A 13,444-nucleotide genomic window follows, 5' to 3' on the forward strand; every position below is an offset into this window, starting at 1 on the left:
GATGATATCAAAGTGGGTTTAGTTAATTGTCTCTGTGAATTAGTAGAGACAGAGCAAGTAAAACAAGATGAGAAATGCGGTATCAATGGGATTCTATTTGTGTTTTCAATGGTGAATCATTCTTTTCTTCTTGTCCCATACAACAGCTAAGGTAGAATCTTCTTGTCATTTAGACAGAGCAAGCAAGTAAAACAAGATGAGAAATGCAATATAAATGGGATTCTATTTTTGTTTTCACCGGTGAATCATTCTTTTCTTGTTGTCCCAGACAACAGCTAAGGTAGAATTTTCATGTCATTTGGGATCAGAGACTTAATTAGGGGCTGAAAATGAGTCAGTTTTACCTGTCAATTGACTCATTACCAACCCATTTATTCTAGCGGATAATCAACCATCAATTGACGCACGATATCCTACAAGGAGATAATGCTACATCCCCATTTTGTGACCCTAAAAACCCTCAAATCTATGTGGCATTAAAATAATCATTGATTAAAAATACACATGTAAGTTCCACGTCAGTGATGAATACCGACGCCGGCCCATAAGGCCCAAGATAGAACTATAACCCAGAAAACCGACTTATCAGGTGAGGGTGCCTTGGATAATGAATACCCTCCACACGGGATGGGGGCCCAAGTCTAGCATCACAAGTTTGGGCTCTGGGATAGGCCCGTCTACAATAGTGCCTGCCCACGAGCCTGCACGCGCCTGGCAGCCCTCTCCGCAAACGTAATTCTCTTAATGAAAGCATCAATGATGAATACCCTCCACACGGGATGGGGGCCCAAGTCTAGCATCACAAGTTTGGGCTCTGGGATAGGCCCGTCTACAATAGTGCCAGCCCACGAGCCTGCACGCAGGCGCGTGCGCTCTCAATGAAAGCACCAATGATGAATACCCGTCATACGGGATGGGGGCCCAAGTCTAGCATCACAAATTTAGGTCTAACTCTCTATTGAAAACATAGGTTGACAATATGAGGTTTGTCTTCCCTTATAAGCTAGACTCCAAACCCACCATCTTCCGATGTGGGATTCTTATGATTCACATCCAATACTCCATATCAAATGAGTTTTTATTGGGGTCTCAAGCATTATCGTACAGCAATCAATTTATGCCTTCATGGATTTAAGATGAAACTGCTCTCAATTATCTTATATTGTTTTATATGTCAATCCAACAAATCAACAAAAATATGAATGGCTTTAGGTTTAAGGCTATTTATGTACAAATCATGTGTGAAAGATGCCCCACTCAACCCTTCACACTGCACCAAATTTGGACCATCCCAAAAAAAAAAATTAAACAAAAAAAAAGTAATGATTCTGATCCTCCCATTCTAGTTACTTATCAAACTCTTCTATTGTCAAAATGAGCTCCTTTTCTATTCTCAAAGGGTTCCAAGAGTCAAAGTGGAGCAAAGTATCAAATAAGATGAGAGAATCTAAGTTAGCTTTGCCTTATCATGAATGGACGCTTGGGTTTGTCGAATATCTAGTCAACTATCATAGGGCCACGTGCTATTGACAATAATATCAATCATATGGACACGTGTTAGACTTTGGATCGACTTATTATGTGTCAGGTGTGAAATTTCTATGTGTACAAATCTAATGGCATGAATTTAGTCAATATTGAATTTTTAAATAGCAAAAGCTTTCATGTCGTTGTCGATTAAAAAAAATCTTATTCGGCTATCTAATCAAAGCTATCCAAGTGTACACTTATTATCCCGCCACGTGTGACAGAATAAGGAGGGTTAAGAAGCAGCACTTACTTGAGGGTAAAGGGCAAAGTTGTTCATAACTTAAAAAAAGGGGGAAGCATTTTGGAAAGGTGTACAATTTGGGGATTCCACAAAATTAGCAGCGAGAAGAGGCGCTTCTTTGTTTTACCTTCTCCTCGTCCTTTCTGTCGTCCCTCTCGCATCTCCTTCTCGCACTGTCGCTGCGGCTCTCTGTAACAGGTTTCTATTCTTTTTCCCTTCCTCTCTTTCGACTGTGTATATGTATATTTATGTATTGGATCCGTTGTGTTCGATGAAAGGTTACGTTGGTTCATTATCCTTTGGTTTGGTTCTGGGATGGACATGGGTTGGGCTTATTCAGACTTGGCTTCGAACAAGTTGGTTTCTTTTATGTATATGTATTCAAGTTGTATGAGTTTAATGGTTGAATATTACTCTTGTCTTTCTGTTAGTTCTTTGTTTGTTGATTTAGTTTTAAATGGAGTTTTCCAATTTTCGGTGAAGTGAAGTTCGTTGATTAAAAAGTGATGTCCAAGGGTTTTGAATCTTGTTAATTACAGTGGAAGTATCGATGATGGGTAGTAGAAGTTGCCTTGTGAAGAGGTTGGACGTGTGATTGGTAATTACCGGTGAGTTAGCAGTATTGATTTGAGCTTAATTTTTCTCATTTTGGTATTGAGATTTGATTTGAGTTGGAGGGTAAGCTCATGCAGGATCCATTGCAGAACTAGCATTTTGTTCGTTTTGTTGTTATTGTTATTTAAACTAAGATGACATGCCCTCACTTTGCTTGTTGTCCTTGCATCTTTCAATCATGTGGTGAAGGGTAAAGTGGGTTTTGGAAATGTTTGAATTCAACTACTTGGGGGCACGGGAAAGTTAGAAAAAAATGGGTAGGCTGGGTTAGGCTGTCACAGGTATTATGTATTGCCATCTTCTGTTGATGAATGGATTTTAATCAATGTGGTTACAAGCACAGTTGCACCATGCAATCTCCAGTCAGAAGTGGTCTCTTTCACTTGCTGGATTCTGCATTCTGTTTAATGTAGGAATAATGAATTTCACCTGGGTAGTTGGTTATATGAGCAATAATAAGTAAGGAGCTGACCATATATAGTTTATAGCATTGTGACTCACATAAGCTCGTTCTCACAAGTTACATCTTCTATTTTGTTTTTAACTGTTAGTTTATTAGGGTATGTCTGGCTTGTTAGCTCATATGTGTTGCTTCAGCTCATATCATCAATATAAACTTTTATTGCCTTTCCTAAGTCTTTCTCTGATTGTTTTTTTTTATGTCATTGGATGCATCAGGTAAAAAATTTCTGCACTGCATTGTATGTGACTTCTTTTCAATTACCTGTAGCTGAGTAAGGTAGAAACTGCCTCGATGCAAAAGGATAATATTACCGGAAATGTTTCAACGCCTACTGCCCGAACTCGGCACCGAAGGCGCTCTCAAGAGGTTAGCTACCAAAAAAATTTAATATGCTGTTATTTACTTATTTTTCATAAACCAATTTAGACAATATTAATATATACTATATATGACATTTTTTTGGCAGTTTTTCATCACTTTTGTCATTTACATTTGGGTTGACTTTGCTATGCTCTTGTCTCCCTAACACTATTATCCGTTCTGCCTTGTTGTGATGTATTCTTGATTAATTATTTGCATTAATGCTTGTATCCAATTATGAGTGTTGCATTGGTATCTGATTTGGTTTTCAGGCGTTTCCAGAGCCTAGCAAAGAAAATGGAGGCCATTTGCTTGTCGATGATCATAATAAATACAAGTCATTCTTAATTCGTGCATACTCTACTATATGGATGATCGGGGGGTTTGCATTTATTGTCTACATGGGCCATCTATATATCACCGCAATGGTGGTAGTTATACAAATCTTTATGGCAAGGGAACTGTTTAATCTGCTCAGGAAAGCACATGAAGATAGACGTCTCCCAGGATTTAGGCTATTAAATTGGTAAGAGTACTCCTTTGCTTTCCACATGTTCTTCAAAGAGCGTCCAACCATTAGTTCCCTTAAATAAAACTGGATTGTTGTTCAAGTGGGTTTCACATGTGTCATTTGAACTTCTATATTTTTAAACTCTTCCATTCTGTATCAGGCACTTTTTCTTCACTGCAATGCTATTTGTGTATGGCCGCATTCTAAGTCTACGGCTTGCCAATACGGTACCCGCTTCAGACAAGTTTTTGTATCGCCTTGTGAGCAGCCTCATCAAGTATCATATGGTCATCTGTTATTCTTTATATATCGCAGGTAACTATAGACTTATGGTTTGGCTGTTTTTTTAAAATTTAATACCTCTTTTTTCATACTTCATTAATAGATGATGATACTGAGAAAATCAAAATGATATTGGCATATTCAATTACTATTTACTCATGTATTTTAGCGCATGAAAGTTTCCTTTAAAAAAGTTCTACTGAATTTTCATGATCTATTCTAAAGAATTTTTCCTGATTTGTTCTATGATGCGAAGTTTCTGAAAAAAAATTTGTCTGAAATTTGGCTTAGGTTTTATGTGGTTCATTCTTACACTGAAGAAGAAGATGTACAAGTATCAATTTGGCCAATATGCATGGACACACATGATTCTGATTGTGGTATTTACGCAGTCATCTTTCACTGTAGCCAACATTTTTGAAGGAATTATCTGGTATTTTCTTACTTATATCACTTGATATCATGTTACTCTCTCCTTGATACAATTTTCAGTTGCATGTTTACTGCATAATTCTTTTGGCATTGTCTCTCCCCAATTCCGAAAAATCAATTCCGTAACAGTTTGCCTAGAATTCCATTTCCAATGATCTTTAACATGATGGTCTAGAACTCTAGATATATGGTTATATCAGAAGCTTTTTGAGTTCCCATTAGTATTTTTGTTTGGTAACATTCTTTATGTTGACTGACCCTGAAGTAGTGAAGTCTAGTGGTAAAGGTAGGTTCGAATCCACCCCCTCCTCTTCCCCTGTGAACAAAAAATAATAGAAGAAACTGACCTTTCAACTGAATGTTTTTATGATTTGATTACCTCGCTTCTAGTATCCTCTTGTTTTTTCCTTTCTGATAAATGGGCATATTTGATATGCAGGTTTCTTCTTCCAGCAACGCTTATTGTCATCAATGATATATTTGCTTATATTTTTGGATTTTTCTTTGGGAGAACTCCTTTAATCAAGATATCCCCAAAGAAAACTTGGGAGGGATTCATTGGAGCATCTGTTACAACTATTATATCTGCTTTTGTAGTGAGCATAGCTTTCTTTATCTTTTTAATTTCATGCAACCTTAAGCCTTTTTTTTTTTGTGGCTGAGAATTCTATGTGGATATGCTAAGTTCTTTAGTTGGCTAATGGCTATGCACTGCCAAACACATGTTTCAGACATCTGTTACAATTTGTATTCTTCCTGTCCTCTCAAGTTGTTTGTAACTTAGCATCTGAAACGTAACAGTTTATGGCAAGTGCTTTGTATGGAATCTTTCTATTTCTTCGTGCTATGTTTCTGCATTTCAAGATCTTTTAAGTGCCATACTTATGATTCCATTTTTCTCAAAAGAGATCACCAAGAATAATATGGGGGGAAGGGCTTTCATAAATCAAGTAGAAATACCAACAATGAGAAATTGATGGATTTTTCCTTTGCTTATAGCAACAGTAATTGTTCTTAAAATACTTAAGCATAACCTTTATATTAGGATAGGAAACTGATAGTTAAGTTTGATCCATATTTCTCACGTTCTTTCTTCTCTCTCTCTCTCTCTAAAGAAAGATTTTTTGTGCTCATTATACAGCTGGCGCATATGATGGGGCGTTTTCAGTGGATGACATGTCCGAGGAAGGTATAGTATTTGCTTAATATATGACTAATGGATCCTTTAGAAATATACTTCTTATGTTTGAAAGAAATTTGTGGTAATGTTTTGCGTGCATAACACTTGCAGGATTTATCTACCGGTTGGCTTTATTGTGATCCCGGGCCAGTATTTAAGCCGGAGCATTGTACTTTACCTGTATGGTTTACCAAATGGGTGAGTACCTGGTGTTTGGTTGGATTTGAAATTGCATGTAGCCAAGTTTCTACTTATTAAAGACCATACAAAGTAGCAGTTTGTCCCATGCTTGAGGGAAGAGAAGTGGACTATGTTTTGCTGTACGCTTTTGTCAAGAAGTTGGTCATTTCTCATGCTTTTTAACATGTGCATGGTGATTTATTTTTTTATTTTTCCTGAACTTGCTATTCTCTAATGCAGTTTCCTTGGACAGAGATATATATTCTGCCTCTTCAATGGCATGCTCTATGTCTTGGTTTGTTTGCATCGATAATAGCACCTTTTGGAGGCTTTTTCGCTAGTGGTTTTAAAAGAGCTTTTAAGATCAAGGTGCGCTTTTGATGCTTTGCTGATCTTAACCAGAGCAGATGTGCATGGCACGCTTTGCATTTCTTGATGCCATTACTAAATGTATTCCCTTTCCTTTGTCACAGGATTTTGGTGATAGTATTCCTGGACATGGTGGGATTACAGATAGAATGGATTGCCAGGTGAGCTGAGATGAGATTTATAAGGGTTTTATTTTTTCCTGTAATTATTTTGTGATTGAGAGGATGAGTGTTCCTATTTTCCCCTTTCCTTTGTGGTTTGCTTTGGTGGGTAATCTGCTTCGAAACACATTTGATTTTCACTCAAACTGGGAATGTTATTGATGCTGCTAATAAGGATAATGAATGGATACTGTCCTCTACTGTGCTTAATTATAATTTGTTCGACAAAATGCTACTCATCCTTGCTATAATATCGTGGGTCAACATTCATTGCTTTGTTTACTCAAGGATGGCATTGATTAAGCTCTGATAAACTTAATCATTTGATGTAGATGGTTATGGCTGTCTTTGCATATATCTACCATCAGTCATTTGTCGTGTCTCAAAGCCTTACCGTCGAAACAATCTTGGATCAGGTACGTTTGTCACATTATTCCCTGTTAATCTTCATCCCTATTATCCCGCACACATTGAATCAAGTTGTGTTGATGGGTTTACTTTTCTTTCCAGATATTGGCAAACTTAGCCTTCGAGGAACAGTATGCCTTGTACACAAATCTTGGAGAGATCATCCAGCACAGGCTGACTGGACATTCTTAAGATTTTCGGTCATCGCTTCCCTATTTCTCCTCCTCATGGACCCCAAAATCCAAGCGGAGCAAGTTATATACACGGTGGCGACGTGGCTTAGCAAACAGAAGAAAGACTATTAATTTGTACTTGTACATGTCTTTCCTGTATTCGATTTCAGTAGCTAGGTGGAGTCATTTTTTTAGTGAGCATACCCTGTATAGTGTATTATAACCAGACTCTAATACAGGGACTCCTGCTGGAGCATATTATGGTTCCACTACGTCTCCTACCTTTCCTGCAAATTTGACCAACTTTATTTTTTTTGTGACAAAGGAATTCATTGGAAGCATAATCCATCGGATTTCACCCGAAGCTAATTTACGGGTCACATCTAATATTCGCAAACAAATCAAATTGGTTAAATCTTGGGTAAAAGTACAAATTGGGGCCCTGATTAGTCTCGAGAATAGTAATCCCTTACCCTTCCCCACACAATCCAAAACTCGTATAAAGACCAAACAGCAACCTAACGAGAGAAAAATATTTCTTGTTTATTTTTAAGTGCGATTCGTAACTCAGGTGATCCAGAGAGACTGAGTCCATGGAGGGGGTGGGGGCGCGACTAGGGCGATCCTCGACTCGGTACGGGCCTGCGACGGTGTTCAATGGGCCAGTAAGGAAGTGGAAGAAGAGATGGGTCCACGTCTCGCCTTCCGCCACAACCAACAACAACAACAGCAGTCATTCTCAGAGTCACCACCACCGCCTCCGCAGCGGTACCTCCAACGGTGCAACAGCTTCGACTACAAACGGTAATAGCAGCTCACATCTCTTGCTTTACAAGTGGACCCCTTTGACACGAAGAGAAAACAACGGTAATGACGACAATACTTCTGACAAGGACGAGACCGCGGTTTCTGAAGCGCCAGAGGAGCCACCTCGCCGTAAATTCAAGTACATTCCGGTATTCTACATGCCAATTTTGACTCTTCAATTGTTTTGGGGATCTTTCTTGTTGGATCGGCTCTGTTATGTCGAGTTTATGTTTTCTTGGCAGAGTTTTTTTCTTGAATTTTTGGGAGTTTATTGTGTGCATCTGGAATAGTTCTGATAGATAGTCGTGAGTGAGGAATTGTTCTTCTGATAATGACTTTATTTTGAGGTAGGTTTGCTTAAACAGTGCACAGTGTTTTGAAGATTGACATCTTATATGACGATCTTGGCTGAATTCTTGTGAGAATTGGGTTGTGAGTCAGAGAACATAGTTTTAGGATATAGTTTGGAAGAACTGAAGAAGATAGAAACTTTTGAGGGACTTTCAAAAATTATTTGATGATTACATTTCTTCTGTATAAAACTTGGGAATTCAATAATTAAGTTTATTATACCTGTATAGTTATTTATGTTGTATTACTATCTGAATGTAAAGAAGAATAACAGGTGCCTTGAAGTGATAGGTGGTAACTCTTAATCCTTTGGTTCAGATTTATAACTGATCTTATATTAGCAATTGATATGACTGTGTTTTTATCAGTTGTGTGAAAGTTCTACTCTAAGATCGATTTGAATCTATTTACAGTCATCGTGTGGGAGAATGATGGCTCTTTGCAGGATGAAGGTTCATCTTTGCTGAGAGAATTTATCTAATTTTCACTTTGAGTGAGTTACATATTGGATTTGTGGTACTCATAGGGATTTATTTTCGACGATGATATTAGATACGTTTTTCAGCTGATCTGTAGCGAAATCAGTTCATCAGTAGAATGTTCCCCCAATCCAATAGGTAAGAATAGATATCATCTAGCACAAGTGGTGTGCTTGTGACCCAGCATTTGAGTGAAGCTTGAGCCTTAACAACTGCACTTTGTGTATGTTGATGCACTAATATGTTTTAAAGTGGTTAAAATGTTCCAGATCATTAACCTATCATGCAAGAGGTGCCTTTCTGGGTTGATTGCAGTACTTGGTAGTCAGTAACCTGTTGAATGTTATTGCCACCTCTGTAATATTTATGCTATATGATGAATTTCTCGTGCCTATTCTTGCTTAGTTTCTTCATTCATATGGTATAAAAATATAGCATAGATTATGGGTCCAGGTTTAGTTGTTTGATGGTTGCCACTACGCTCTGTTTATGATTCTTATTATTCTTTTATGTATGGTAATCTTATCATTTTTTTATGGATATGGTCAATGTTATGTGGATATTAATGATTCTGCATTGCTTTTATGACTGAGATGATCCAGTGGAATGGCACAAATATGGCAACAGTATTATTTAGGAGATACAAGTGCTCTAGTTTTCGTGGCATAATCCTGAGTTGGGATGTTAGCTTATGGTCAGGAGTGTTAGAAATGGACATCTATGTTGATGTGTGTTATGATGTTATCACATGATTAGTTAGGACTGTAAAATTATAACATGGGAGACAAGTATAGCCTAGTGATAGCTGAACTGGCTTTGTTGAATAAACATTTTCTCCTGAGTTAGTTAGAATAGTCGGTGGCTGTAAGGTTCCAACCTGCCACATTCAGACGTTTACTTGTCGATGCTTATGATTTTGTAATGTGGTTAAGCAAAGACTTGGTTGTGTTTTTCTACTTTACTTCCTTCGGTTGTTATTCTTTTTCTTTGGACTTGTATGTGGTTAGTAAATGGATGATGATCTGCAATTCATTGCAGATTGCCTTTCTGGAGGAAGAAAGGAAGGAAGCAGAGGAAAATGAGGCACCTGAAAAAGTTGAAAATGAAGCGCAACCAAGTGATGGCGGCCCAATTGATGTAGAGCCAACTCCCAAGAACAATGGTTTTGATGAAAAACCCGACATAAATGACATTCCCATGGAGGAGTGCCAGGTGAATAGCTCTACAATTCTTTTGGTACTTGATGGTTCTCAGTGTTCTGTCATGATTAAGTTAAGTCCATCATACAGAATGTTCGGCAATGCAAGCCCTTATGCACTGATGGAGAAATTTACGGTCCTTTGACAGCATTAAACTCTCTTTCTTAAATTTCTTTGCCATATTCTCTGCTGTACTACTATAAGCTTCCATGTTATAATTTGGCTTTTACCTTGTTTTTTTCAGTCTTCGGCCAATGATCAAATAGTATGGCAAGATCTGAATGAAAGTACTTTGGATTTGAGTCTGGGACTAACTGCCCATGACAATGACTCCGATTCAAACGCTGATCAGAATATAAATGAGCGGCTGGAAAGAGTTGACTCCTACTAGCAGTATTGGGACATGAGTGCAAGTTTTTTCACCTTATATCTGACACTTGAGAAGAGAAGAAGAGGGGCTATTTGATTGTCCAAGCGCCTACTCATCAGGGGGAAATCAATATGAGCAGCTTCTGCATGTACTCCCAGTCTTCATTTGGCAATTCATTCCTGAGCCGATTGCAACAAAGTCCAAATAGTAATAGCTCCTTTTTTTGTTACTGGACAAGCTCTTTCTTTTCCCCCTCTTGACTTGAATTTCTTCAGGTACCTCTAAGACTTTACTTTGATGGTTTACAAATTGAAATGTTTTCAGATAGGATTCTTCAATTTTTGTGTAACTTTTTTACTTGAGTGATTGTTATGGTTTACATATGCTTGAACACCTATTCTATTGCTAGTATAGATAGATAGATATCCCTTTTGATTGTTTATAGTTGAGCACACCCATTAATGAATGATGAAATAAATAAGTTTAGAGTTGTAATTGCTGGTAGAAGATTGCTCTAAGCTTTCAAAGTTCCTGAAAGAAGCATCATGGGGAAACCTGTTGATGGCCTACATTATAAAACATGGATGCAGACATCACGAAAACTGTAAACTTGTAACAAACCAAAACCCCAAGATTAAGTTGCAGAAGTCCTCGTAGTCTGCCTGGATTGTACCTGAGAAACAAATTTCTCATTGTTCTGCTCAATAAAAGGAGGTTGTGCCACAGTCAAGGAGGATATCAAATTCCTCATTCACAGGATTGGGGAATGAACTGTAAATAAAGAACATAATTTTTTTTTTTGAAAAGGAACATAAATTATTAATCAAAGGAGAATTTGGATCTTCACAATAGCTTTACAAGCACAATCACAGTTCTTTTACAAATCATGTCATCATATAGCGTAAGTATCTTAGTTTGCTACTGATCATGTCTTTATTCCGGAACAAAGCATCAATTACAATTGAAGTTGAATACTCGAGTTTGAGGCAGGGAGGTAACATGGATCAATCACCCTTGAACCATGACGGGAAAGACATCGATCTTCATTCTTCTTTGGCAACAGCCGTTTCTGCCTCAGAAGAGTAGTCATGCCTAAAAATGTATAACGAGTGTTAAGAATACATCTTACAGCAATGCTTTGTTAAGGGCTATAAATCAGGGATAATTCTTGTAGAACTACCTAACAAGTAACAACACTTGGACAATCTATTTTTCATAAAGTATGATAAAAAAAAATCTTATCAGAATTGTTCACTCTAATTACCACCTTTGAAAATCCCAGTTAGTAATTTGGCATACAATATCAAGTTTATCGTTGTGTCTAACAAATAGAACAAGAAAGAAATGATATCCTGTCCATCCCATAACAAAGGAAGTGAAGCATCAACATTTGACATATTTCCCTATGGAAACAAACAAATTAGCCAACACAAATCAACTTACTTCAATTTGCGGGTAAGTTGGTAGATGCCTGTCCCAGCCATTGCAACGTTTACGCTAAAGAGATTCCAATTCTTCTGCAATTTAGAATCAATGATAACAAAGAATTGCAATCAATTTTTTTTCCTGAAGACACCTATAAACAGAGAAATGGATTGCAGCAAATGTGAAACTTGTTCATAAAGTGAGAACACTATCACAAGATTATGGACAATAGAGTGATGTAACAGAGAAATGGTGAATGAACGCCCCAACAAAGGGAAGAATCGGGACAAATATTTAACCAATGGTAGTGGAATCTTGTTCGTGTTTTCGTACGGTCAATGTCAAGAAGATTGGAGGTAATGGAAGAATTGGGAAGCACATGCCTCCCAGTATTGGTCCAATATTACCCTTCTCCTCTCCAGACCATGCCCTATATGTTACCCCCACCCTCTCATACCAAGACATACACTTTCCAATCGAGGACTTGTAGCGTATGCATGAGTTTGCAGTATCAAACTTACAAGATCCAAGAAATAACATTTTCACTGTCAAAGATATGCTTATGTGGACCATAAAAAGATATTAACAAAAAGAAAAGGATGCAGCGCAAACAATCCAATGTCAAAGCTACCGCAACTCATGCGTAACATACTCCGACTCAAGCCATTTAATCAATAATAAAACTCACAGGAGTGATTACTGTGCTGTAGCGGGACCAGATAACTCCAGTGCAGGTAACAGCTGGAGTCAATGGAATGAGCAACAAAGAACCATATATCAGATTCTATGTACATAACAAAACTAGTAATAGAACTGGGTGGGTGTATGTTCATGTTATTGCACAATTATACAAAAAATAAGTCCACACCTATTTGCTGGGGATAAGAAATTTTCTCAGGAGGTTTGTAGAAGTCAGCAATATTAGCAATGGTGATCCCCCATTTGAAAGTCGGCGCCCAAAAGTGGACTGCATTGACAGATCAGTTAACTCACCAATGCAATTACAACACCAAATCATCATGTATTTTAAACATCAACCAAGACTATGGAGGATTATCTGTGATTGATTCTCATTAATTTTCTCATATGGATTCATGTAGTCAACCTCAGAATTGTTGGGCATAAAGGCTTTGATAATGATGATGATGGACCAAAATAGTTCCACATAACAAATTAGCACAAGAAAATTTCTCACCACTTGAAATGAGTAATCTAAAAGATTAAAAAGTGTGACACATTGCAGACCCTAAACACACGGACAGTTTTTTTTTTTTTTTATAAAACCATAATCTTGAACAACTACTTAGAATAAACCGTTTCACTCAGGAAAAAAAAAACATATAAAAATTTTCAATCTATAACATAACTCAGCTCATTCTACGCGTATGAATTAACTCTGGAATCCTCCCGACTCTAAGAAATTGCACTATTTTCTCGTTCCATCAATCTGTCAGCTGAAATTCAACTGATAATACTTACAATTCTTGTTGGCGCTACGAAAGCATACAACGCGAAGAATCCAAAAAATGAAGATAGATTTTTGTCATTTTCTGGAGTTGAAGATCCAAATAATAGTCTAAGACTAGATCTATAAGCAAATGATTTCATAGACGGGAAACTCATCACCCTAAGTCGCAAGAAGATGCATCGCCTCAATCCAATCGCCAGACATGTAAGCGAACGATTATAAAATCAACATATAAATCAACACAAACGATTGGATATGAAAAGAGGCAAAACTTACTGGTTTTAGGGCCGGCTGGATGGTTCCACAGAGCTTGGAGCTTCGAAGTTGCCATTGAATCTCCTCAACCTCTGTACGACTATGCACCACCCACAAAGGGGAGAAGAAGTTCAGTGAAAAATTGCCGGTTCAAGAGTCTAAGACGAAGGGAATATTTGACGGCA

At 37.6% G+C, this 13,444-nt stretch overlaps 3 protein-coding genes across 7 annotated transcripts; 2 read left to right on the forward strand and 1 right to left on the reverse strand.

The window, feature by feature from the left end:
* Positions 1–1,803: 1,803 nt before the first annotated feature.
* LOC120004872 (phosphatidate cytidylyltransferase 1-like) lies at positions 1,804–7,199 on the forward strand. 5 transcript variants are annotated; one of them, XM_038854201.1, is made up of 13 exons: positions 1,804–1,969; positions 2,311–2,379; positions 3,065–3,215; positions 3,482–3,735; positions 3,881–4,035; positions 4,294–4,435; positions 4,874–5,030; positions 5,576–5,623; positions 5,726–5,812; positions 6,035–6,163; positions 6,268–6,324; positions 6,657–6,740; positions 6,835–6,924. In XM_038854201.1, the coding sequence occupies exons 3-13, from the start codon at positions 3,141–3,143 to the stop codon at positions 6,922–6,924; spliced, it is 1,278 nt and encodes a 425-aa protein (XP_038710129.1). In that variant the 5' UTR covers positions 1,804–1,969; positions 2,311–2,379; positions 3,065–3,140. The 5 variants fall into 5 exon arrangements, with proteins under 5 accessions (XP_038710129.1, XP_038710133.1, XP_038710130.1 ...); XM_038854203.1 differs by having other exon boundaries at positions 1,806–1,969; positions 3,117–3,215; positions 6,835–7,199; XM_038854205.1 differs by lacking the exon at positions 6,035–6,163 and having other exon boundaries at positions 3,117–3,215; positions 6,835–7,199.
* Positions 7,200–7,433: 234 nt separating this feature from the next.
* On the forward strand, positions 7,434–10,524 carry LOC120005583. Its single transcript, XM_038855309.1, has 3 exons — positions 7,434–7,861; positions 9,581–9,754; positions 9,986–10,524. Exons 1-3 carry the CDS (start codon positions 7,499–7,501, stop codon positions 10,130–10,132), a joined length of 684 nt encoding a protein of 227 aa, XP_038711237.1. The 5' UTR covers positions 7,434–7,498; the 3' UTR covers positions 10,133–10,524.
* A 377-nt stretch (positions 10,525–10,901) lies between these two features.
* LOC120005585 (mitochondrial pyruvate carrier 4-like) lies at positions 10,902–13,440 on the reverse strand. Its single transcript, XM_038855314.1, has 5 exons — positions 13,281–13,440; positions 12,405–12,503; positions 12,225–12,277; positions 11,555–11,628; positions 10,902–11,203 (listed from the first exon to the last, which is right to left on the reverse strand). The coding sequence occupies exons 1-5, from the start codon at positions 13,333–13,335 to the stop codon at positions 11,155–11,157; spliced, it is 330 nt and encodes a 109-aa protein (XP_038711242.1). The 5' UTR covers positions 13,336–13,440; the 3' UTR covers positions 10,902–11,154.
* Between the last annotated feature and the right edge of the window lie 4 nt (positions 13,441–13,444).

This window comes from Tripterygium wilfordii, chromosome 9 (genome assembly GCF_013401445.1).
Source record: "Tripterygium wilfordii isolate XIE 37 chromosome 9, ASM1340144v1, whole genome shotgun sequence".
Classification (NCBI taxonomy): Eukaryota; Viridiplantae; Streptophyta; class Magnoliopsida; order Celastrales; family Celastraceae; genus Tripterygium; species Tripterygium wilfordii.